General features: G+C 39.2%; 1 protein-coding gene across 3 annotated transcripts in view; it reads right to left on the reverse strand.

The window, feature by feature from the left end:
• The window catches only part of TRAPPC9 (trafficking protein particle complex subunit 9), a 451106-nt gene that overhangs the window by 425161 nt on the left and 3201 nt on the right, over positions 1-22744 (reverse strand). For all 3 annotated transcript variants that reach the window (XM_058033362.1, XM_058033351.1, XM_058033367.1), the window contains exons 3-8: positions 14295-14440; positions 13819-13947; positions 9967-9993; positions 8674-8795; positions 6886-7011; positions 1781-1997 (exon numbers count right to left, since the gene is read on the reverse strand). In XM_058033362.1, coding sequence (XP_057889345.1) covers positions 1781-1997; positions 6886-7011; positions 8674-8795; positions 9967-9993; positions 13819-13947; positions 14295-14440 — 767 coding nt within the window. The remainder of the gene's footprint in view (positions 1-1780; positions 1998-6885; positions 7012-8673; positions 8796-9966; positions 9994-13818; positions 13948-14294; positions 14441-22744) is intronic.

Consider the following 22744-nt stretch of genomic DNA (forward strand, 5'->3'; position numbering starts at 1 on the left):
GCACAAAACATATAAAGTTTTTTTTTAATTCTCTGGACAATGCACATGAAATTTCATACAGAAATTGAAATAATAGAATCACAAAATGGTTTGGATTGGAAAGGACCTTAAAGATCATCTATTTCCAACACCTTCCCCTAGACCAGGTGGCTTAAAGCCCCATCCAACCTGGCCTTGGACAGCTCCAGGGATGGGGCAGCCACAGCTTCTCTGGGCGACCTGTGCCAGGGCCTCAGCACCCTCACAGTAAAGAATTTCTTCCCAATATCCAGTTTAAACCTTGAAGCCATTTCCCCTTGTCTTGTCACTCCATGCCCTTGTAAAGAAAAGAAACTACCCAGTAATTCTTAACTCTCTTTAAAGATCAAGCAAGAGATATCTTTTTCTAAATGCGTTCCCAGGCAATAAAAGCAATAAAACTTTGGGACACAAGGCACATATCCTGATTTTCAGCCTTTAAGTTTCAGGCTATGAACTACTTCATATTTGTAGAGTATCTATGGGAAGAATAAATAGATGATCTTAACACAACCTTCCTTTCAGAACCATAATATGCAGCACTCTTCATGAAGCTTAACCTGCTTTTAGTAGTAAGCAACAGCAATAATTTTTAAATAACAGATATTTCGAGATGTTCAATACTTCATAAACTTCAACAGCCTTCCTTGTAATATCACCCATCAGCATTTGGCAAACTGTTTTAGGAATATTTACTGCAACCAAACCTTGAGAGTTTATATTTTGAGAGTCTCATTATTTTTCATGTGTGAAATGTCATTTCTATCTTAGAGTTTGCAGTGATCTTTCCATATGTCTCTAAAAGAGCCATTTCAGGGATAAAAAATGAGACAACTCACTTCAGTGCATCATGAAGGTAAGGGAGAAATGAAAGATAAATACCAGTCATGTCTTTTCTTTGCTTTTTTATTTATAATTTCTTGCAGAACTTCTACAACTTCTTCTCCCAACACAGTCCTGTCCCAAGTCAGAGCATATTTTTCCCAGCACATTCCCTATTCCTAGATTCTTAGCATCTTTCCACTGAGTCCACTTGGCATTTGCTACCTCCTCTCACATATAATTTGACTGCCAAATCAGAACAGTTTTAAAAAACCCAACACCAACCATCCACAAATACAGCTCAGCCCATCACTTCCTGCTCCTCTCCTGCAGCTAAAACATTTAGGAAATGGTCCCCAAAACTGCTGCTCTATAACACAATGCAAAGTGTTGGAAAGGTTTACTCAAAAGGAGCTGCCAAGCAGCAATTTAGCTGTGTCTGATCTCTTTTGTGGGGAAATGTGACATATTTGACCCTATTAATTACATTATTTGCATCTATATACAAAAATATGTAAAAGGATTTTTAATCTTTTTTTGTCAAACAGCTATAAGACCAAAAGAAATACAATTTCTGATGGAACACCTGAAGACACTTTAATTGAAAAAGTAATCCAGAATAATAGATGACCTTTTCATGTATTGAGAAGCATATTATCAAAACAAAGATAATAATGTTTTTTTGAAAAACATAAGAAACTAAGTTTTCATAAATAACACATCATTACTTCCTGCAACCAGGGAACCACAGCAACACATTCAGCAGTGACTTGCAGAAATTTGAAATTATTGGAACAACATTAAAAGAAAGTGAAGGCACAGTGTTAAACAACTGCTTTATCTGCTGCCATAGTTTCAGATGACCAAACAACGTAGGCGCAGGATGAAATCTCTCAAGGGAATTACTATGGAAAGCCAGCTAAGTGGCAATCCCACTGACCTTTGCTGAAGTCCTGAGGGTCCAGGGAGAGGCTGTAGCCAGGCAGGGTCTCCAGCAGCAGTTTGTAGCAGGCCCTCCAGCCGGGCTCGGGGATGCTGGGCGCCGCGCACTGCATGGCCGCGATGCGCTTGAAAAACGCCGATTTGCGGTGGAAGCCGATGCGCTCGTACAGCTCCGACAGGATGCTGTAACGCTGGATCTTCTCCTCTTCTGAGAGCTGCAGTTGGAAGGGAAAGGAGGAAAGGGATGGTTTTTAATCAGATTTCAAGTGCTGAGTTTTAAAAAAACAAACAGGAGTAGCAGACATTGGCGCTGCAGAAGGGCAGGGATTTGCACATAGCCAGGCGTGACAGCTTCTGCAGCCAGGGAAAGTTAAGCTTGGTTCAAGTGCTAATAAAAACTGCAAAGATGAAGTTCTGCAGCTTCAACTTTATTTGTAAGTGGTACTAACAAGTAAACAGTCAAAACAGTCAGTAACAGCTAAACAGCTCCACTTTTTATGGAAGATACTTAACATGATATTGGTGTGAATGAAAGGAGTGCAAAAATATAGCACTTCCAAGATTTATTGATTCACTAAGATTTTCATCCCTTGAAGATTAAATCTAATCTTGAAATCTCAGGCTATGAAGGCAAGAAACTACTGTCTGGATTTTTATGTCTCTAATCTTGTAAACCACAAATTTTTCATTCCATGAAACCACACTGTGATTTATACACCATGAGATTGAATCACAGAATCATAAAATGGTTTGGGTTGGAAGGGACCTTAAACATCATCTTGTTCCAACTGCCTGCAATGGGCAGGAATGTCTTTTTCTAAACCAGCTGGCTCCAAGCCTCATCCAACCTGGCCTTGAACACTCCCAGGGATTGGGCATCCACAGCTTCTCTGGCAAACCTGTGCCAGTGCCTCACCATGAGGAAGTTTTGGAGGGCAGCAGTGAGCTCAAGGGGAGCTTTTCCCAACAAGGTAAAAAATAATGTTAAAGTAGCAAAATGTCATGGAAAGACATAGATTTATTCACTGAGTCAAGTATTGGAACTGCCCAGGGACATGGTGGAGTCACCATGACTGAAGAGCTTTAAAAGATGTGTAGCTGTGACACTTGGGGACATAGTTTAGTGTTGGGCTTGCCAGTGTTGAGTTAATGGTTGGTCTTGAGCTCTATTCCAACCTAAACAATTCCATGATACAGTTGCACACTGCCAACAAGTGAGGTGAAATTTAGTTAAGGTCCCGTTAGGCTTAAAGCTGAAACTTGATAAGAAACTACCACCATGTGCTCCTTTAGCTTATCAGTGTATTGGCCTAAGTCCCAGGTAACTTAATTCCTTTTGCCTCTGGCCTGAATGATAATCTTGCTTTGGAGTCAGCCAGCCATGAAGAGATTGCCACAGAAGCTCTGGATGATTCCTGCTGGGTCCCAGGAACCTGCAGGCAGAGCAATGCTGACACCTAGTGCACAGGACCTGGCACAATCAAAAGAAATAAAACGTACTTGAAATTACTCTAAAGCTGCCAACACATTTTGCAAAGTGTTTCAAGTGACAAACTTCACCCAAAAATAGCCCTAAAGGACAGAAACAGCAACTCATTCTTCAAAACTGGAAGTATCAATCAGTCTGCTTAACTTCAGGCACTCAAAGGCTTGGACAGTCAGAGGGAAGCTGCTCACCACACTGGCTGGTTTTTTTGAAGAAAGGATTAGGTCTTGTAAGCAGAGCTTCAAAATGTCTTTCAGCCACTCAAATCCTGATATAATTACAAAAAGCAGTCTGTTCTCAAAAGTCATTTCTAATTTTGGACACAGGGATATGAGACACATCAAAGAGGAGTTATCAGAGGGTACCACGACCTTATCTGACAGTTCAAATTTTTGTACTTCAGGCTATGAAGAAACACACAGAGTAGCAAAGCATTTTAGAGAGTTCAAGCAATTGTTGAAGCTGAAATTCCTGTTTTTTCAGAACTTACAACAGAAGACAGTGCCTGACACAAAAATACCACCCATCCCTAAGACCATCCCTGTATATCATGAGTTGTGAAAAAAGGTAATTGCACCAGGGTGAAAACTTTCAGAAGACAGTGCAGCTGGAAAAAACCAAAAAGCAAAAAAGGAAAACACAGGAAATAATTTGGAGAAGTTACCATAGTTCCCAAAAGCAATCACTCAGAAAGAACACAATATATCATACTGAAGTCACCTATTTATGCCATTTTTAACAAGTTAGAGCAATGAAAAATATGGCAGCAAAGTTGAAAAGGGCACAAGCACATGATCAGGAAATAAAGAAAAAAAAAGCTTTAAAAAACCCTATCAAAAGCTATTCCTTAAATACAAATACCAACAATGTTCACTAATTCTTTAAGATGATAAAAGACAGGGCAATGCTATTTAGGTAGACAGGAGCCCTCAGTAATAATTGGAATTACTATGAGAGAGGCAACAGATTCCCAGAAAGTTTTATTTTCATCATATCTAAGTTTTTAGCACTGTTACATAACTTGTTGCTTAATGGTTGTCCCCAAAGTTAATCAATTTTCCTCAGCTGCAGAAAACCTTATTTTCACCACCACAAAGACAGCAAAATTGCATTTTCCTAAGCACAAACAGTTGTGTTACCATCCAGGAATTTAAAAGAAGAAAAAAATGAGAAAAAAACCCACCCAGATACTCCAAGTAATTAATTCTGGGAAGATTGCAGCAGGCATTCTGCAGGCCATTGCTGTAACACCCACAAACATCTTTCCTGACCTCACAAATTTATAAAAGCTTAATGCCTGTAAAGTGGCTGCAGAACAGGCACCACCTGAAGCACAGCATTATTTCCACCTGGTTAATTTTTATTTGACTGCTCTACCAGACAAAGCTACAACTGCACCTGGAAAGGCTGTAGGTCACTCTTCAGGTAATAGAGTTTTTCCTCAGGTTTGTTTCAAGCCAGGCTTTCAAATAATGCAGCTTTTTATTTGCTTTTTAATTATTCCTTACTACATTAAAATTTTATAATCTCACTTTCTCTGTAATTATATTTTACAATTTATTCCTCATAACTGGATGCAAAGTTAAGTCTTATTACCCTGCAGCTCATCAGAAAATACCAATTACATGATATTACTAGACTGAGTATGAAATTAAATTTATGGATAGGAACAAGTCTTACACTTTAACCTTTGAGGTGTTTTTCTGCTGCAGAATATTGGTTGTGCTGATGTTCTGTTTACCTACAAATGAAAAAAAAGCACTGTCCCACAGTTTATTCCCTCAGCTATCCCAGGATGACTCCTCCTCATGAGTTAGTCCAAATTATAAATACAACTCTAATTTGTTTACATGCTTCATACAGTAAATCTTAAAAAGCTATAAATACAATTCCCAGCCATACCTCTCTTTATGGAAAACACATTTCCCAGCCCTGAAAAGCCCTGGAAGGATTATCCTACATTATTTCACACAGTAATGCCAACACAATCTCTGCTCCCAGCCCTGCAGAAATCCCAGTCTGAACTGGTTTTGTTGCAGGTTCACTGCTTAGATCAGGGTCTGTTTTTCATGTTGCCAAGTTTGTGTTTGTGTATTATTAGGCAATTCATATCAATTATTGAAGTGGCAAGTACTTTGCCATTCACTGGGTGTTGGGGGTTAGGATTTCTCATTTTGGTTCCTTCTCTCGTGAAATTTTGTCCCACCTGTAGGTAAGAGACAACAAGGACCAGTACTTAACAGTGACCAAAAAAATGGCCAAGGTGGGGAAGGGTGCAGCTGACTCCTCTCTCACCTGGGGGTTTTCTCTTTAGGAAGGGCAAAAATACCAAGAGATTTTGGCCAGGAGGTGAGGGTACACACACCAGTGAAGAACTGTGATTCCTTTTCCCAGGTCTTTGCCTGAAAACCCCAGATTTTCAGAGTTATTTGGAGAGAAGGGGGATCACATTTTCTATTCCAAGAGAGGTTCCTGCCTTTCTTGTCAGACACCTGTCCTTCAAACCAGGATGCTGGGTCTTACAGGTTCCCTCTGATGGGAAGTGGAAGTTGCAATATCAGTGATGTCAGGGAGAACAGGGTATTCTCTTAGTGCCACTAACTGCTTCCAGAAAAAGAAACAACAACAATATTGGAGTTTGCAGGCAACAAGAATAACAGCTCCAGAACAAGAGGATGGGTGAACAACAAAGAACTGCCAGCAAAAAAACAGGTTACAGAATTGAAGAGAGGGCCTTTAACATGACAAGGATTGTGGCAATTAAGGCACACTCTAACAAGACTGATGATTTTTATGACAGCTTATCAATTAATTATTGTCTCATTAATGCTTTGTTAGAAAATTTATTCCAGAGAAAGGATTCTTAGCAAATGAAAGAAAGTGTTCTACCTCCCTGATAAATCTGCTGTCCCTGTCTGGGCCTAATAAGGTCAATGGTGTGGATTTAAACTGCTCATCTTACCAAGATGTAATGAGAAAAAACCAAAAACCATTATGAAACCTAACAGCTTTTTATTAATCCTTTCAACCACAGCAATCTCTCTGAGCAGTGACACCAAGCTTGAGATACTGCTCAAGTGTTAATGTTGTTTTTGTGGTGATACTGAGCACTTTCCACACAGCTCCAAACACTGATTTCCCCCCTGAATTCCTTTCTGATTTGGCTTAATTAAGACTTTGCACTACACAACAAAATTCAGTTGATTAAGAACACTAATCAGACCCTTCAGCTCACTCTGCAACAGGCCATTCCTGATTTGCTCAGTTCCATTGAATGAGATGCAATCAAGAAAATTTTAAAAATCCAATGCAGAGCAGTCCCAGGCAGCTGTTTTTCCCTAGTACAGCATCACAAGAGAACAACAATGGGATTTTTTTTTACCTTCACAAGGGAGAAGAAGCAACAGAGTTTAATCTCAAACTAAGTCCTCATGTTTTTAGATGAACTCTCAATACCTTGTAACCCAGACTCACAGATGTGAAAATCCTCAGAAGTCAAGCTTTTGTCAGAAGAAAGGCAGTGGTACAGAAAATAAACTGGAGTCTCCTCAATCTAAGTAATTTTCAGGAGATTCTGATAAATGACAAGAGAAGAAAACCTGGACTTTGCAACTGACCTGCCGAAGGTTGATGTAAACGGCGTTCTGCAGAAACTCAGAGGCTTCCATGCTCCTCTTCTGCATGGCCAGGACTCTCACAGCCTTCACACAAGCTTCCAGTTCAATCACCCCAGCATTCTTGTACTTGGAGAGGGAGAAAATTAAAATAATATTGAAGTATTGCACCTGTTAGATTTTATGAGCATTTCTGCTCAGCACATAAATCAGCTGTCACATCCTCCAAACCCAGCAATTCCTTAATGCTAATGAGGGCACTGTTAAATTATCAACATGTGCCCAAGTGAAAGTTAAGGTGTCATCTAAAATATTATTGTGCAAAACAGCTGCTTTCAGCCTCTTCACTCACTGCTCTCATTTTGAGAGTTCAGGTGAGGAGAAAAGCTGGGAATATTGGAACAATTTGGGGTAACCTCATATAAATGGTTGCTTGTGGGTGCTGTGGCTGCAAATAAATTCTACCTTTACAATGCAAATATTTTTATTGATGCATCCATTTTCTCTTTAGTTAAAACAATATTCCTGATGAGAGAATTAGAAACCAATCTGGCTGTTCCAATATTTGTTTGCAAAACATTTGCTGTAAATGACTGTTTAGTGATTTAGCTTGCTTAAGGAAGCTAAGGAGACAATGCAGATGTGCATTGAACTGTTGGTGCTCAGATAACAAAGAGGCAATTTTGATCTGGTGATTTCCCCAGACAAGATTGATACTGGGTATTTGATTTTTCCCACCTTCTGCTGAAGTTGAGCTCTCTTCAGGTATTTATATTTGAAAACCAATGGGGGAAAGAAAGCTCAATAACAAAATGCAAGAGTTACACCAGCAAAGCTGTCACATACTCCTCTCTCATGCATTTATATTAGCAAAAACAAAACAGTGGAGATTGAATCTATTTTAGAAGGTGCTACAAAAGTTTTTCAGTTGAGTGAGAACATAAAAACCATCCAGAATAGTGCTGCTTCCTCAGCATTAGAGCAAGGAGTTACTCTGTAGGTCTGGAACAGGCAGGAGGTAACTGTGCTTGTCTTGCAGGGTTATAAATCAGTCCTGACACAAATCTCTTTGTTATTTCAAGTGAAGCTGCAGTGAAACACAGTTATTACTTGCTGAGAGCACAGTGCATATTATAAATAATCAAAATATAAATATCCTGCCTTAAGCCCAACTAAGTCCAATAATTTTATACTCCTAGAGACATCCCACCCTTTCAAGATGAGCAATGTACCCTTAAGGTAACATTAAAAAGCTGAATGCATCCTTGACAGTTATTGTTTCACTGATGGATTCTAATTTATCTGACACTGTGCCCAGAATTATCACCTTTCATTGCTCCTGATCATAAATTAACTCATGCACACAATTGAAATTGTTTCACTTGGAGAGTCTCCCTTTAACATGGACATGAAAATGCCTGTAATAAATATTTATAAGCTTAGTTTAAAGATACATTATCAAACAAGAGAAATACCTGAAATTAAAAAGTGATTAAATAACTCCCCTGCAATACAATCAAACTTCTCTTTAGTGTTGATGTGGACACTGAGCCACTATTTTCACAGTAAAAACAATTCTTTTTCTTTTCTTATTATGACTGCAGACATTAAGTTCCTTTTCCATCTCAGGCTCTGAGCATTTGCACAAAAACCTAAAAAGTGCTCCAGCAGAGCTGGAAGCTGTTTTACAAACCTCACTGCCATGCTTTAAAAGATCCCCCAAAACCAAAGCCTCAGGAGTTCATGGTTGAAAAGAACTTAAAGTGTTCATTTATAAATAACCAGGATTACCTTGCCATAGTAAGAAATGGCTTCTTTATATTTTTCTATGATGTCTTCAGGACTCAGGCAGTTCTTGGCACGTCCTATCTCAGCACTGGTATCTGCATTGATCCCATTGGAAGTCAGAGCACCTGGAACAGAACAGGGTCAGAAATGAGCACAGGGACTCTTGGCAAATGCTAAATATCTAAAAAGCAAGCTAGGGTATGCTGTAGGTTTGACACAGAATACACAGGGTACACTTGCCCAACCTAGAAAGAAAGGAAATAATCTTTCACTTTGTTAAAAAAAAAAATCATGATTTTTAGCCTTTATTTGAATGTTTAGACTATGAATAAAATACAGATTGCTAAAATTATTTTATGGCCACATCTGAATAGCCAGTTTTAATCTTTGAACTATTCCTTCTTCTACTTTAAAACTGTGTTTCTAAAGCACACCTTAGGAAAAAAAAAGGGCTCAGACAAAACAGTAAGAAAATGGTTTTCTTATATAAGAAAGAAGGCAAGAGACAGAAAGGGTCTATATAAGGGATAAGAATTTGAAATAGAAGCCAAGGAAATCTGGGGTATTAGAAAGAACATGAAAATTCTATTTTTAGAATTTGATTTTATTGGAGTTAACATCATAAAAGTGGAAACATATCAAAGGCTTGGCAAGGCTCAATACCTTCTTACATATTATTTAATCTGCAGCATTATACTGTAATTTATTTAGGATTATACATTAATTGATTTCTCCAATAGGTTTCTCTGCAAAAATGGCAAAAAAATCTCTGTGTTTCAGAGCTGGCCCTAACTGTCAATAGACAGTTAAAAACTATTGTGAAAGGTATTTCTGAATTTACTCAGGGAGCAGAAAGAATGTTTCTTTACATACTTAAATGCTAAGGCAACTTTTTTAATATGATTATCAACCTTAAGGAATCAGACCAAGCACATCTGGAGATTATTTTATGGAAGTGCAAGAAGTTTGTTCATGATGACTGAGGGTGCACCATGACTCTAAAGAATCACATATGATTATTCAGGTTGGTCACATCAAAAATATTTCAAAATCCTCACTACTCATGGAAAGAAATCTTATTGATTAGAATTAATTGAGACACAATCACAGAATTACAGCATTTCTTTTGTGCCAGTTACCCTTCAGTCTCTATAATTTCTCAAGATTTAGAGCCAAAAACTGAAGCATCAGGGATCACTGCTAGTTTTGGCAAGTGGCAATAACTATATATACAATTGCAAAACACATCAAGTAATACAAGAAAATACTTTGGAAACATGCAGGAAAATAATGTACCTGGATCAATGAGAACTTCTTGTGCCCCTAAAAGGAGGAACAAAAATGATTTTTTCAGCCTTAAATAGAGCCAGCAAAGTAAGTTCTTATAATGTTTTATAACATCAGGCTTGAACAAAATCATCAGATTCATCAGGGTAATCAGTGCTGTTGTGAAGGACTGCCAATAATAATTCAAGTAGTCCCCATATGTTAAATCTTATTTTGTTAACAAATAAATGTCAAAGTCCATAAATTTGCAATGAGTTCTAAGACATACTAAGAAGAATTTCAGAATTTTCAGTGTATCATTTAAATCCATCTTTTTTTTCCTTTATTGTTTTGATTAGCAAGTTTCCATTACAGTCCACTTAATATTAGTGCCAGGACCTACAATACTTATATCTCCTTGTGGGAGCTCATTTAATCTGCACAATACTCTAGAATAAAATGTCCAAGTAATTTTATCCCTTTTAATTGTCATTCATTTCTCTCCATCTAATTTTCTGAATAATTGAGTCATGTCAAGCCAATAAGCCAGACTGTCTATGGAAGAGTACTGCAGAGCTGGATTACCAGTACAGAACACCTTGCCCTAAAGTTTGGTTAAACATGGCAATAAAATTGTTCACATCAAGGGTTAAGCAGTCAAAAACAATTATTTTATCAGCAAGACAGACCCTCCCTTCAGTTGACTTGCTCAGATTCCAGACAAGTGAAGCAGAGATTTAGATCTAGATTCAAATATACACCAACGCTTCCCTCAGGTGTCATAATTCTGCCTGGGGAAAAAGCAACAAAATCAAGATCTTATAATTCCCAACAAATGAAATCCAGTGGAGAAATCCAGACCAGCCAGTGACCTAAGCATAAAGCAATCCAGACTCATCCTGTTTGACATACAAATCCCACAGCTGACAGAGCACATCCAGATTTCCTGGCCAAGAGGAACTGAGCAACTCAGAATCTTCCTTTACACTGAAGGCTGCACAGACACATCCAGGAATTCCAGGGGACACAGCCTAATCTGTCCCCATGCAAACAAAAGGGTTCAGATACCTGAGAAGTCAAAGCATCCTTTTCACAGAAAGGTTTGGAAAGGGATCTTAAAAACCATCAAACTCCAACCCCTTGTCCATGGGCACCTTCACCAGAGCAGATGGCTCAAAAATCCAGCCTGACCCTGAGCCCTTCCAGGCATGGGCAGCCACAGCACAGAGCAGAAGCTCAGCTGTATTTTGGAGCCTTCTTTCCAAAGTTGTTTCAATATAAAGCAGACACCCTCATCTGCTGAGCAGACAGGTCTTGTGCTGCAGCCTAAAAATGCCAAAGGATGGAAATCTCAAGGGATTCCAGAGGAAGATGTTTCTCTTGGCTGGATCTGGGCAGGAAACTGCATCCTGTGAAGGCTGAAGTACAAGAGGTGCAATTCCAGGTACAAGGGGAAGCACTAAAGGTAACTCTCACATTTACATGCCTAAAAATCAGGCACGAGTTTCAGTTCCAAGTGTGGCATTTCTTTGTGCAGAATTTGGAATCCCTTTTTTTCTGGATTTATCCCACAGAAAGATACAGCAGAATTTGTTCCCCAGACTGAGCACTGTCCTCACAAAATCAATTCCAGTGAAAGAGACTATAACCAAAGGTGCAGTTTGAAAGGATTTCAAATGAAAGGCACTGCAGAGTCAGGAATAGGTAACAAATAGAAACTTTCAGAAAACTTTGTAGGAAAATGACATCACAGCAACAGCTGTTTGGCCAGAGGGAGCTCAGCAGTTCACACCTCCAAACAGAGATCATAACTAGAGTTAGGGAACAGTCTCTAATGGGCCACAAAGTAATATTTTCATCTGGAAAGGATGACAAAAATAACTGTAATCAGTTTTTCTTCACAGAAAAGTCCTTTGAAAAATCTTTTCATATGAACCTAAAACATTTTTAAACTACAACTGCACTAACAAGTTTACGAACTGGACTTTGAAATACAAGACAATTTAAATAGAAACCAGCAATAATATACCCAAAAAAAATTCAATTATTCTGATAACTGTGACTTTTTATCTTCTTTAGTAACCAGGAGTACCCATAACAAACAGACAGATTGCAACATCTCCTGATAAATATTCATTGAAAAGTAGATAAAGGTCATTAACCAGGTGAAATGATAACAGCCAATGTAAAATGCATCCATAGGTCATGGGACCAAATGCACAGATTTTAATGACTAGGTAGGGTATAAAAATTAGTATTCTGTCCTGAAATAAGGTAATTTTACTATCACAATTATCTGATTTCAATACACACAGTTGATAATAAAGGTAATACAAAGCAAGTGTTTACTAGATTGTGACTTATAAAAGAATAAAGATGGGTGGTTGCTTCTTTAGATGAAATAATTACTTCTGACCACATTGCACAAGAGAAAACACCAGCACTGAAACCCAGCTATGTTTCAGTGCTGAGGGAATGCATACACAGCAGCAGCTGTGCTGGGTTAGCCCACAGGCCTGTGCAGCTCCCATTAACCAATGTATTTCCATTTTCCTACCCCAGCCCAGCCTCTCCTGAAAGCCACAGAACCCTTCAGGAGCTGTAACACCACGTGACAAGTGTCAGGTTATGTGACAGGCTCATCTGCACAGCCACAGAGGAGTGGAGAGGTTCAGTGACCATCAGCTGAGCCCCAACAACCAAATCAGAGCCACCAGAGCTGGGGGGGTGAAGCCCAGAGCTGATCAGAGCTCTGGGGGGTGAAGCCCAGCTCAGTGACCCCAGCAGCTCTCTGGGTCCCTTACACACAGACTGGGGGGGTCACTCCTACAGGGATATGGGGCTCACTGCGGGGAAAGAACATTCTGGGATTGTACAAGATTCCTTCTGGGGTGTAGGGGACGAGCCAAAGACAAGCACAAGGAGGGACTGAGGCAGTTCAGGGACCAAGCATGGAAAAGCAGAGGGGAGTGAATGTGTGTGTGCTGGTCTAAGCACCAACAGCTGCAATGGGCTCTGGCTCTCAGCCCTGTGGGTTGAGGTGCCAGTCCCTGGTGCAGAGCAGTGCCAGCTCCTGGACAGACTGAGGCTGTGTCTGTGCTCCCTGTGTGTTCTCCAGGCTGCTGGGAATTCCTGCTCAGCCTCCTGTCTGCCTGGACCTGGGGCCATGGAGCTGCAGCAGCCTGGCCTCTCTCTCACAGCACCAGATTGGCACCTCTGAATGCCAAGGAGTTCCATGGCATACCTGGAGGCTGGGTAAAGAGTAACTCCTTTCATCTGCTTCTCCATCTGCTAAGATCTGCTTGATGTCCTCCAGTTCTTCTCTTGAAACAAACACTGTGATCCCTACCCATCCTTTTCCACAATGTTCACTGCATTACACATTGTTCTCATATTTCTCCTCAGCCATCTCCTTTGCAGTCCAAGAGTTTAGAAAAAGTATACTAAATCTTAAAAATTACATTGGTTTATTGGCATTTCATTTTAAAAAATCTATTTGTTACTCATTGACTTTAGAGTAGCAAAAAAACTCTGATAAAATGTTCCCAACTTAATTCTTTTTAATACATGCAGCCCTGCCAGATCCTATTTTATGAAAACTGTCTGCCTCTCCTCCAGCAAAATTCAAACTAACACAGACACTACTAACAATCAGGTGAAGAAATCAAAAACTTTGCAATTCTGTGCAAAGCATATGTGTTGACATTAACACCAAAACAGAAAAATAATTGCAAAAATCTAAAAAAAAAAAAACAACAAAATTATTCCCCAAACCTCCCTCCTCTGATTAATGCTGTCATCTGTATAATTTTACAGTTAGGATGTAGGGGGAAGTTTTCAGATGTGGTGGCAAACAGGATAACCCAGAAATGCCATCCTTACCTGGCCTGTGCCTGTTGCCTGCCTCAGCAGACAGAGAACCTCCTTGGGCCCTGCGAGAGCCAACTTTACCCCCAGTGCCCCCTGGGTAGTGATAGATGACAGATGCTGAGCACAGCCCCTCCAGGGCAGCTGCAGAGAAAAGCAAAAAAAGCCAAAGGGTTAGCAGAGACATTTGCAGGAAGTGAACCATCCCGTGGTAAAGTCCATTTACACAAACAAAATGAAAAAAAGTGTCTTATGTATCTTACTTTTTTAGAAAAAAATGTATCTCATGTAGCATAGTTTCTATTTCAACATTATGTTATAACCTAAAACTATATTTAACACATTACTTAAGAAACTTAACACAGCATAACTTTCTAACGTAACACATACAATATTCACTTTAATAGTTGAGAAAAGCCAAAACGAAATGTATATTTACATAAAATCCACATTTTCACACTTGGGACTACAAGTGCCACAGCCAGTCGTACCTCCAAGCCAGAGGAAGTCGTTGACAGAGCGCAGCAGCTCCACTGCCATGTGGTAGTGCACCAGGGAGTCCTGCAGCATGCCCGCCTGCAGGCACAGGTCCCCCACGTGCTTCCTCATGCGGCCCTGGCAGCGCTTCTTGTAGTGTCTGCAACAGACAGGAGCACCTCAGGGTCTGCTCTGGGCTGACAAACACCTCAGGGCAGTTATCTTCCCTCCTTCAGAGCAGATCAACGTGGATTTACTCTCTGCTTCTAAGCAAATATGAATGCTAACTAATGTCATGTGCAAAAGGAGCGACAATTTGAGGATATATTGGAAAAAGTCGTGTATCACATGTTTTGGGTACACAGCTAGAGTCACAAGCCCTGAAAACCTCCAAAGCAAGGCTCCTGCAGACTACAGTGAGGATTTGGCTGCCTGTCCATAGCTGACATGCTGCTCTTTTTGCTCATTGTTAAGCCAGGGTGGTCTCTTGTTCTGCCTTTTGCCTTTCTCTCAGTAGGGGAAGGATTGATCTTGTGCTTCCAGGAAGCTGTTCTTGAATAAATCCCACAACTCCAGGGATGTTTCCCATGGAATCCGTCACATTTTGGCTCTGAGCATATTAAAGGTGACCTTTCCCAAATCCTGCTCTGGGCCTCTGTTTCCTCTGCTGGCAGCCTCTCCCCTACCTAAAGGTATTGGGGGCCAGAACGCCCTCAGACCCCCACAAACCTCCCCCTGCTCCCAGCCCCTTCTTTTAAAGGGATGATGAGTGAAAAAGCACCATCACTTCAGGCAACAGCTGACAGAATTTCTCCTCCTCCTCTTTTTCTACATGTTAAAATAAATGGTGATGTTCTTCCCAAATGAACAAAATCTACTGAATATATTCAACAGACACCTTGGTACAGCTGAAAAGGCAACTTGGGCATAAATCTGTGTGACAAAGGCACTAATCCTACTGTTTTGTTTGGGGTTTTAGTACATTTCACCTAAAGAAAAGTTTAAAAAGTAACAGAATGCAAAGCAAGACACGCTGGACTTAGAGAACACCTCATGGCTTAAGAGACAGTTCAGAACAACTCTGCTCTCCCAAATCCATGAACAATCCTCCTGTCCTCCCTCCTGCAAAAGTATTCCCTGGCAAGAATGTCCTTGCACTATAATTATAAACTTGTTTTATGAGGAAGAAATTTAAATGTCAATTGAGATATTTTATTAATTTATCTACGTTATTTTCAATAGTATATCCTGTTGTTCTAACAGTGTCTTCTAAGTACATCCAGAGAGGTATGAAAGTTTACTTTACAAATATCACACCGAGGAAAAATAGACTCTTCTTTCTTTGGATAGTTTAAACTAAAATAAAGGTCTATCAAAAATGAAAATTTAATTAGAAGAATTGATGCAGATGCCATTCTTTACTGTATACACGAAATCCAAAGAATCTGGTAAAAATACAAAGAACCAATTTGGATTGACATAGTTGTAAACTTTGAGCTTTTAGGAGATGTAGTGATACTTTTGCCATTTAATTAATTTAATTTAAATTAAGTTGCCCAGAGAAGCTGTGGATGCCCCATCCCTGAAGTGTTCCAGGCCAGCTTGGATGGGGCTTGGAGCAACCTGGAATAATGGAAGTGTCCCTGCCCATGGCAGAGGGGCTGGAAAGAGATGATCTTTAAGGTTTGTTCCAGCCCAAACCAGTGATTTTTTAAAATGTTACCAAGACTATTTGAACTTAACAACTTTAAATAAAAAAGAAACCCAAAAAACCCCCCTAAGGTTACACCCCCACTCCAGATGCTGAACTCTTATTCCCTGGAGTGAGACCAGAATATAAGAGGAATGCCAAAGTTATGGAATGAAACCAGGTTTGGAGCAGTGGGGTTTTTTTTTCAAGAGATGAACTGAAATGTCACTGAAACAATCTCCATAAAGCATCTGAACAAACTATCCCCATGAGGACTGTAATGTAGAAATGAGAAAAGGAGAAGAGGCACAGAACATATGAAATGTAAGGGGAGGAATAAGGACATTCATTTATTTCCTTTAGATTTGAAGGCACAAGGGCCAGGAGGAGTGGCAAGAACCCAAACAATTCCATGGCACTGGTTTATTTGCCTTCAAGGCCATCAGTTTGGCTTGGGTAGTTTACACCACAGAGAAACATCTTTTCAGCCACCAAATAATGTCTCATTCCCTGCAGCTGGCTTGGAAAAAGGAGATGAAGAGAAAGGAACTGATTTATATGGACAGGGGACAGAAATTGAAAAAGAGAAGATATAGAGAAGTACAGACAGTAGCCTTATAAAAACTGAAGAGAGAAGCTATCAGAACCAGTGTTATTGTCTGCAAAAAAAAAAAAAAAAAAAAGGAAATAATAAAAGGAGACAAGCAATAGGTCTCCTATTGCTTCTCTCCATCTAAAAAGTTACAAATAATTCCTATATAAATGTTTGAACTTTCCTGATGTAGCACACCATATTCACAATTGATGTGAAGGTGTTGATATTAAGTGAAGCTCAATGCAACTGTTGTTCTTCATCTTTCAGATGTGTCAGGAATTGAAATATTTGTCTTTTATTTTTCAACAAGTATGTATTTTATAGATCTTTTAAGAACAAAAATGCAAGAAAATTCAAAGTGAAAGCTAAAGCTGCTCTGTATGAACTATGGAAGGGCACCAAATCTTACCAATATTTCAGTCTGAGCTTTGAGTTATAGAAAAACAACTCCATCAAAAAGCTCCTTTGTAATCTGGAATCAGCATTGCACAGGAGAGTTTAAATTGGTTATAAATCAGATTTTCCTACTCTCTGCACTCCAGAATGAAAATAGCATTGTAAATGTTAAATTGCTTTAACTTTTTTTGGTTTTTTACAGCAGTGGTGGAATTGGAGAATCACTGTTTCCTTACCCAGCTCTAATTCCTCTCAAACTTGCCACTGCTTCCAACTCCTTCTCTATGCTTTCAAGCAATCTTTATGTTTATGAACAAATTAAAGTTTTTATTCTCTCAAAGCTGTACTTTATAAGCTTTCTTCCAGATTTTCCAGCTAGCAGATGATTGAGTTCATAAATATGAGTCATACAGCAAAGGAAAAGAGATGATGCCTGACTCCTAAATCAGGACCTGATACCAGAACAGTTTTGATCACACAGCCTCACCACCTAATTCTGCTGCTGATTTATGCCCAGTCAATACATCTGAAGTTTGAAGGCATTTATTCACCCAGACATCAATAAATATTGCTCATAAAACCACTGTTCTTTGAGAAACTCCCCTTTATTTATAGAAAACCAGATAATTTATTCCTGGTGAGGAAGAAATTTATTATTAATTATTCAAAAACTGAATTCACTCCACCTATTTTTAGGCTCTTCAAGCTATTGGCAAGACAGGGTTCATCTCCTACAGTCCCTGCAAGTCACTGCCATCCTCTTGGAAAATAGTTTCTCACTAATTATAAAGTAAATTTGTACCAAAGAAATGTATAAACTGTCTTAATTAGGCAGTCACAATTAAGTACAGTGAATTCAATTACTTCAAGTATGTCCAAAAAGACAAAAGGCAAAGACTGCATGGAAACAAAACCCACTCTCCACAGCCAGCAAAACTTAATTCACTTCACATTTGGGAAGCCTCTTTTTTAAAAAATCCACTATCTACAACATCAGGGCCTTAAAATCATGTCCAAGGGACTCATTGTTTATTCTGTGCATCCTGGGGTGCAAATTTAATGGGAAAATTCTCCTATTGAATGTATATTCATATATATATATATATATATATATATATATATATATAAAATATATGTTTCAGCATAAAATGATTGCTCATTTTAATACTGAGCTAGTTTTGCTTCACAGCTTTAGCTGAAGAACCTGAAAGTGAGAAGCTTACAGATATCTTCTCTCTGAATTATTTTTTATTAAAACCCTGTTAAAATATTTCAGCTCTCTCCTGCTTAATCCTAATCTATTTAGGGACAGGAAGCCCACATAAATTAACAATTACTTCCTCTAGGATAAGAGGACAACTTTTCTCTAGGCCAGTTCCTTGCAGCACCCTTCTGCCAAGAGCAGCTCCTATTAATTTCTCCTCTAGAAGATCATTTACAACATGGAATTTCAAAGAATTACCCAAGGTCTCTCGCTACAAACCCCCTCCTGTGTGTGATGCACTCAGGAACATGCCCAGGGAAGGCAGTGCCACCTCCTGCAGGGCCACCCATGGAAAGCTCCTTGGTGTCACCCACCCAAACTCCTCTTCTGAAGGTCCTCACCACACAGAAAAATCCCATTGACTGCAAAACTACTTTAAAATCTTATTTTCTAAAGTTGGTTGGGTTAATGCTCTACCAAACACACTCTTATATTCAGAGGAATCACCACAATCATGACCGGTGACCACTGCTACCACTGCAAAGTGGGGGACAATAAATCTGCTCCAGGAATTATGAAGAACTACTTGATTTCCATTTCTGCTTTCTTTGCTCTATAGGACATGTGCTTTATTCTTTCATCTCCAGCTCTTTTCTAGGATCCCAGGATAATTTCATGGAAAATTTACAGTGTTATATTTTAAGACAGAATTTATTTTCACTACAAACCATCCAGAAAAAAAGTTTGACAGAATTTCTGGATCCTCCAAATTTGGCTAAATTTACAAACAAGAAACATGCAAAATCAATTCTCAAAAGTGTAGTCATGCAAAATGCTCCAACAAAAATTTCCATCAAGTTCTACTAATTCCAGTTAGCATGCAGAGCTATAGAAATCACCAATCATAACATTATCCAGACTTCAAGAGACACAGCTACAGCACTGGGTCAACTGCCAGAACTTTTGAATTTGGAAATCAAACACAGGCAGCAACAGCTTCATGGCTTTGGAGTTTAAAAAATAAAGCAAATTCCAGAGGCCAGCAGCCACCTAAGCAGACTAGGTGTGTCCTACAACAAAACTCAGCACCGCTACCAGATGTAATTGCCAAATGCGCCAAAAGGGGGCAGCTGCAGTGGGGAGGCTCCAGGCAGCGACTGTTTCTGTGTGTACTGAGAAAATAAAGATAAAAAGCAACACTAAAATATGCAATGAAGGCGAAGTGAAGAGGCAGGACATGGGAAAAAAGCTAACTAATTTCAAAGATACACAATCGCATCCTACCTTTTTAGACCCAACAACAAACTCACAGGGCAGTATGAGAGAAGAAGGGGGGGGGAAAAAACAGAAAGGAACAGAACAGAAATTAGAAAGACAGAGAACAGAAAGGAAATTAACAGCCACATACACATACTGAGATCATCAGCTTTGATAAATCAGTGCACAAATCCCAGCTACAAACAGGGCCCTGCATCCTCATCCCTTCACAGCATTAAATGATGCCAGTATTAAAAAAAGAAAGAACCTAAGACACAAACTGATGTAAGCAACATTAAAATGAGCTTGTCCAAGTAGATTTACAGTAATACTTAAGTATGTTTATTTTTAGCTGAAAACAGAAATAAAATTGAAAACTTAAAACAAATGGGATTTTCAGTATTTCTGGCGCATATATTTCCTAGTTTTCAGTTTGTAGGATGTTTTTATCACCATGAGAACGTGTTTCCATTGTTCTCCATCAATCTCCCAGCCTCTACAAATAACTATCAAGTGCAACTGATTTCAGAAAATGTTTCAACTATCCTCAGCAGCCCTGTGACCACATAAATATTTTATCCAATTTACAGATGAAGAAACAGAAAGAAAAAAAAATCAATTTGCCAAAAACCCCACTTGGCTGAATGCTCCAGGAATTAACCCAAGGTCAGCCTCTCAGTCCTACAATTTCTGTTTAACAGGACAACATTTCTTCAAAACATTTTAGGACTCAGCCCATTATTTTTCATACATAAAGTTCTCTACCAGCCAAAAAAAGTTGTTCTACACACAAAATTCAGTGAGTTTGTGTGTGCTGTCATCTCAGTCAGCTCTGGGAATGTGTCTCTCCTGCTCATTTTACAAACAATTTCCAAAAACAAAGATCATCCTTACTTTTCCCAAGAATTGCCTTATTTGAAACAATAATTAATCTTCCTAATTTATGAACTTTGCATCTTAAAATCAGCCAATCAGTTGACTTCCATGGCAATTATCATGCAACCAAGCTAATGAAAGTCTTCTAACTGGGTGAGGGAGAAGATCAGGTTTATATATAAAGCTCTGATCATCACATAAATATTAACATTAATATTTGACCATAAAATACTTGCAGAAGAATATCTTTTAAGATACAAACTATGTTCAATAGTTTTAATTAGTCTCCAAATCATGTGACCAGAATTATGTGGCCCATGTAAATTCTCAACATACTTCCCTCAATCTATCAACCCAACACCTCAAGGTTGCAGTTGCACCAAACACTTAATTACACCTTTGCTACATACTGCCATTTAATTTCAATTTCAGAAGATACAGGGAAATATATGTTTATTTAGCCTAAGGAGGTACCCACAATTACAGCAGCAGACACACACCCTCTGTTACAAGAACAGTGTGTCTTCTCTGACATTTATTTAACAGAGAACATTTGTGGTTTTAAGTAATTGGTTGCACACTGACTGGGAGGTCAGGCTACATTGTATACAAAAATTGCAAATAGACAGAAAGTATACAGAAAAGATCAAAGGACTTTCTTTGCCTTTAACCCTTCAGAAATTTCCACCTGTGCTAGAAAAAGCTGCTTCATTTGTCTCAGTATCTCAATATCATCATGTTTTTATTTCTTTCTGTAAAATCATTATGGTGACAGACTCAAAACCAACAAAGAAGCAAAAGTTGTTCTACCAGAGGTACCCATTTCCCGCATTCAAACAACCGTGAGCCCTCCCTGGTCAGAATTACACACCCACTCTTGCAAAAACACAAACTGCTCTCTATTGAAGAAGGTCCTTCCTGGCCCTGTCTCTCCCTGGTCTGCAGTGCTTTCCCCTCATTAGTCAATCTGTCACCACAGAAGGGAATGTGCTAAAATAAAATCCTGTGAACTGCAATCCAAGCAGCAAAAAACTCACAAATAATGAAATGCAATGTTACTGTCACTGGCTCACATCCAAAGGCTTTGGCTTGAAAGTATAAGTTAGTTAAACTGATATAAACTGATCTGAGTTCAACCTTACTCCATGGACCTGAGTTTGTGCTTTAGAACAGAGGGCAGAGATGCATCAGGGTGCATGAAAGTGCCTAGAAAGGCTCCTGTGCAGAGAAACTAGAAATATATTTTCATTCAGCTTTCTTAAGTTTTAATGTATAAATCCTAAGTTTTAAAACAATCAGAAGTACTAACTCCACAGCAAAATAGATCTGAAGAACTTTCTTACTATTGAACTGAAAATTAGAATATTTAACAGCTTTTCCTTGAGCAGCTCAGTGCAGGAAACATTTCAAGTGCATCCATTGATCCAGACTCACTGAGAAGCTGTTTGGTATTCAGACCTGCCAGCAAGGTGTGTGCAGAGCTGAGGCAGTGATTAACTCTGGATAAACCCCTGTGTCCACAGGCAGGGTCACTCACCCTCCATTCTGCCAAGAACTGAAGCACCACACTGAATCTGAATTCCTCCCTGCAACAGCATCAGATACCTGCCTGGAGATGTGTGGGCACACATTCTGCTGCCACTCCAGCTCAGAACTTCCCAAGGAGTATTTCCCACCAGTAACAACACAACCACTGCTCAGAAACAAGTCATTCATCTAAAAAACCATTTCCAAATCACAATTTTTATAGGACACAACTGAACAGCAGAACTCATTCTGATTTTGAGACTCTTGGCCAACAATTATCATTTGCTACCTATTTGGGACAGAAGATTTTGATTACATTCAGCCAAATTTCATTCAAACTGCGTAATGAAAGACAAGATTCTAAAAAGGCTTGTCCAAACTTCTCAACTTTACCACCCACATGCAAAAAGCAGTAACACAGTAATTCATACTGATAACTGAAGAATAGTGCAGGGACAAACAGGGACCAACTGGTCAGAGCCAGCTCAAGTGCTCACCAAAGAGGAGCAGGGCACTGAGGTACTGATGGTCCTTCAAGCCATTTAACAAAATTTAACAAAAGCTTCAAACTAATTAGAAACCTGGAATGCTTTCTTCCTGCTTCCAAGGCCAGGACCAGCAGGCAGAGCTGATTAATTTCATCTAAAAGCTTCACAGACCTGCCTGGACACCTCTGAGCTTTTACACACATAAAAACCTCTGATATGAACACCACTATTTCCTGAGTTTTCATAGGGCTTCTCCACCTCTGTCTTTGCCAGGACAAAAGGTGGATGCTTCCATCCCCTGGATTTGACTGCAAATAGCAGAGTCAAACAGATTTTGCACCTGCCTGTAGCTATCAAGCCAGAATTACTTATCCCTTGCAAAGGAACTATGCAACACTCAAATCTGACAGATGAATATGCAAATGAGGAGG

Source organism: Melospiza georgiana, chromosome 1 (assembly GCF_028018845.1).
Source record: "Melospiza georgiana isolate bMelGeo1 chromosome 1, bMelGeo1.pri, whole genome shotgun sequence".
NCBI lineage: Eukaryota > Metazoa > Chordata > Aves > Passeriformes > Passerellidae > Melospiza > Melospiza georgiana.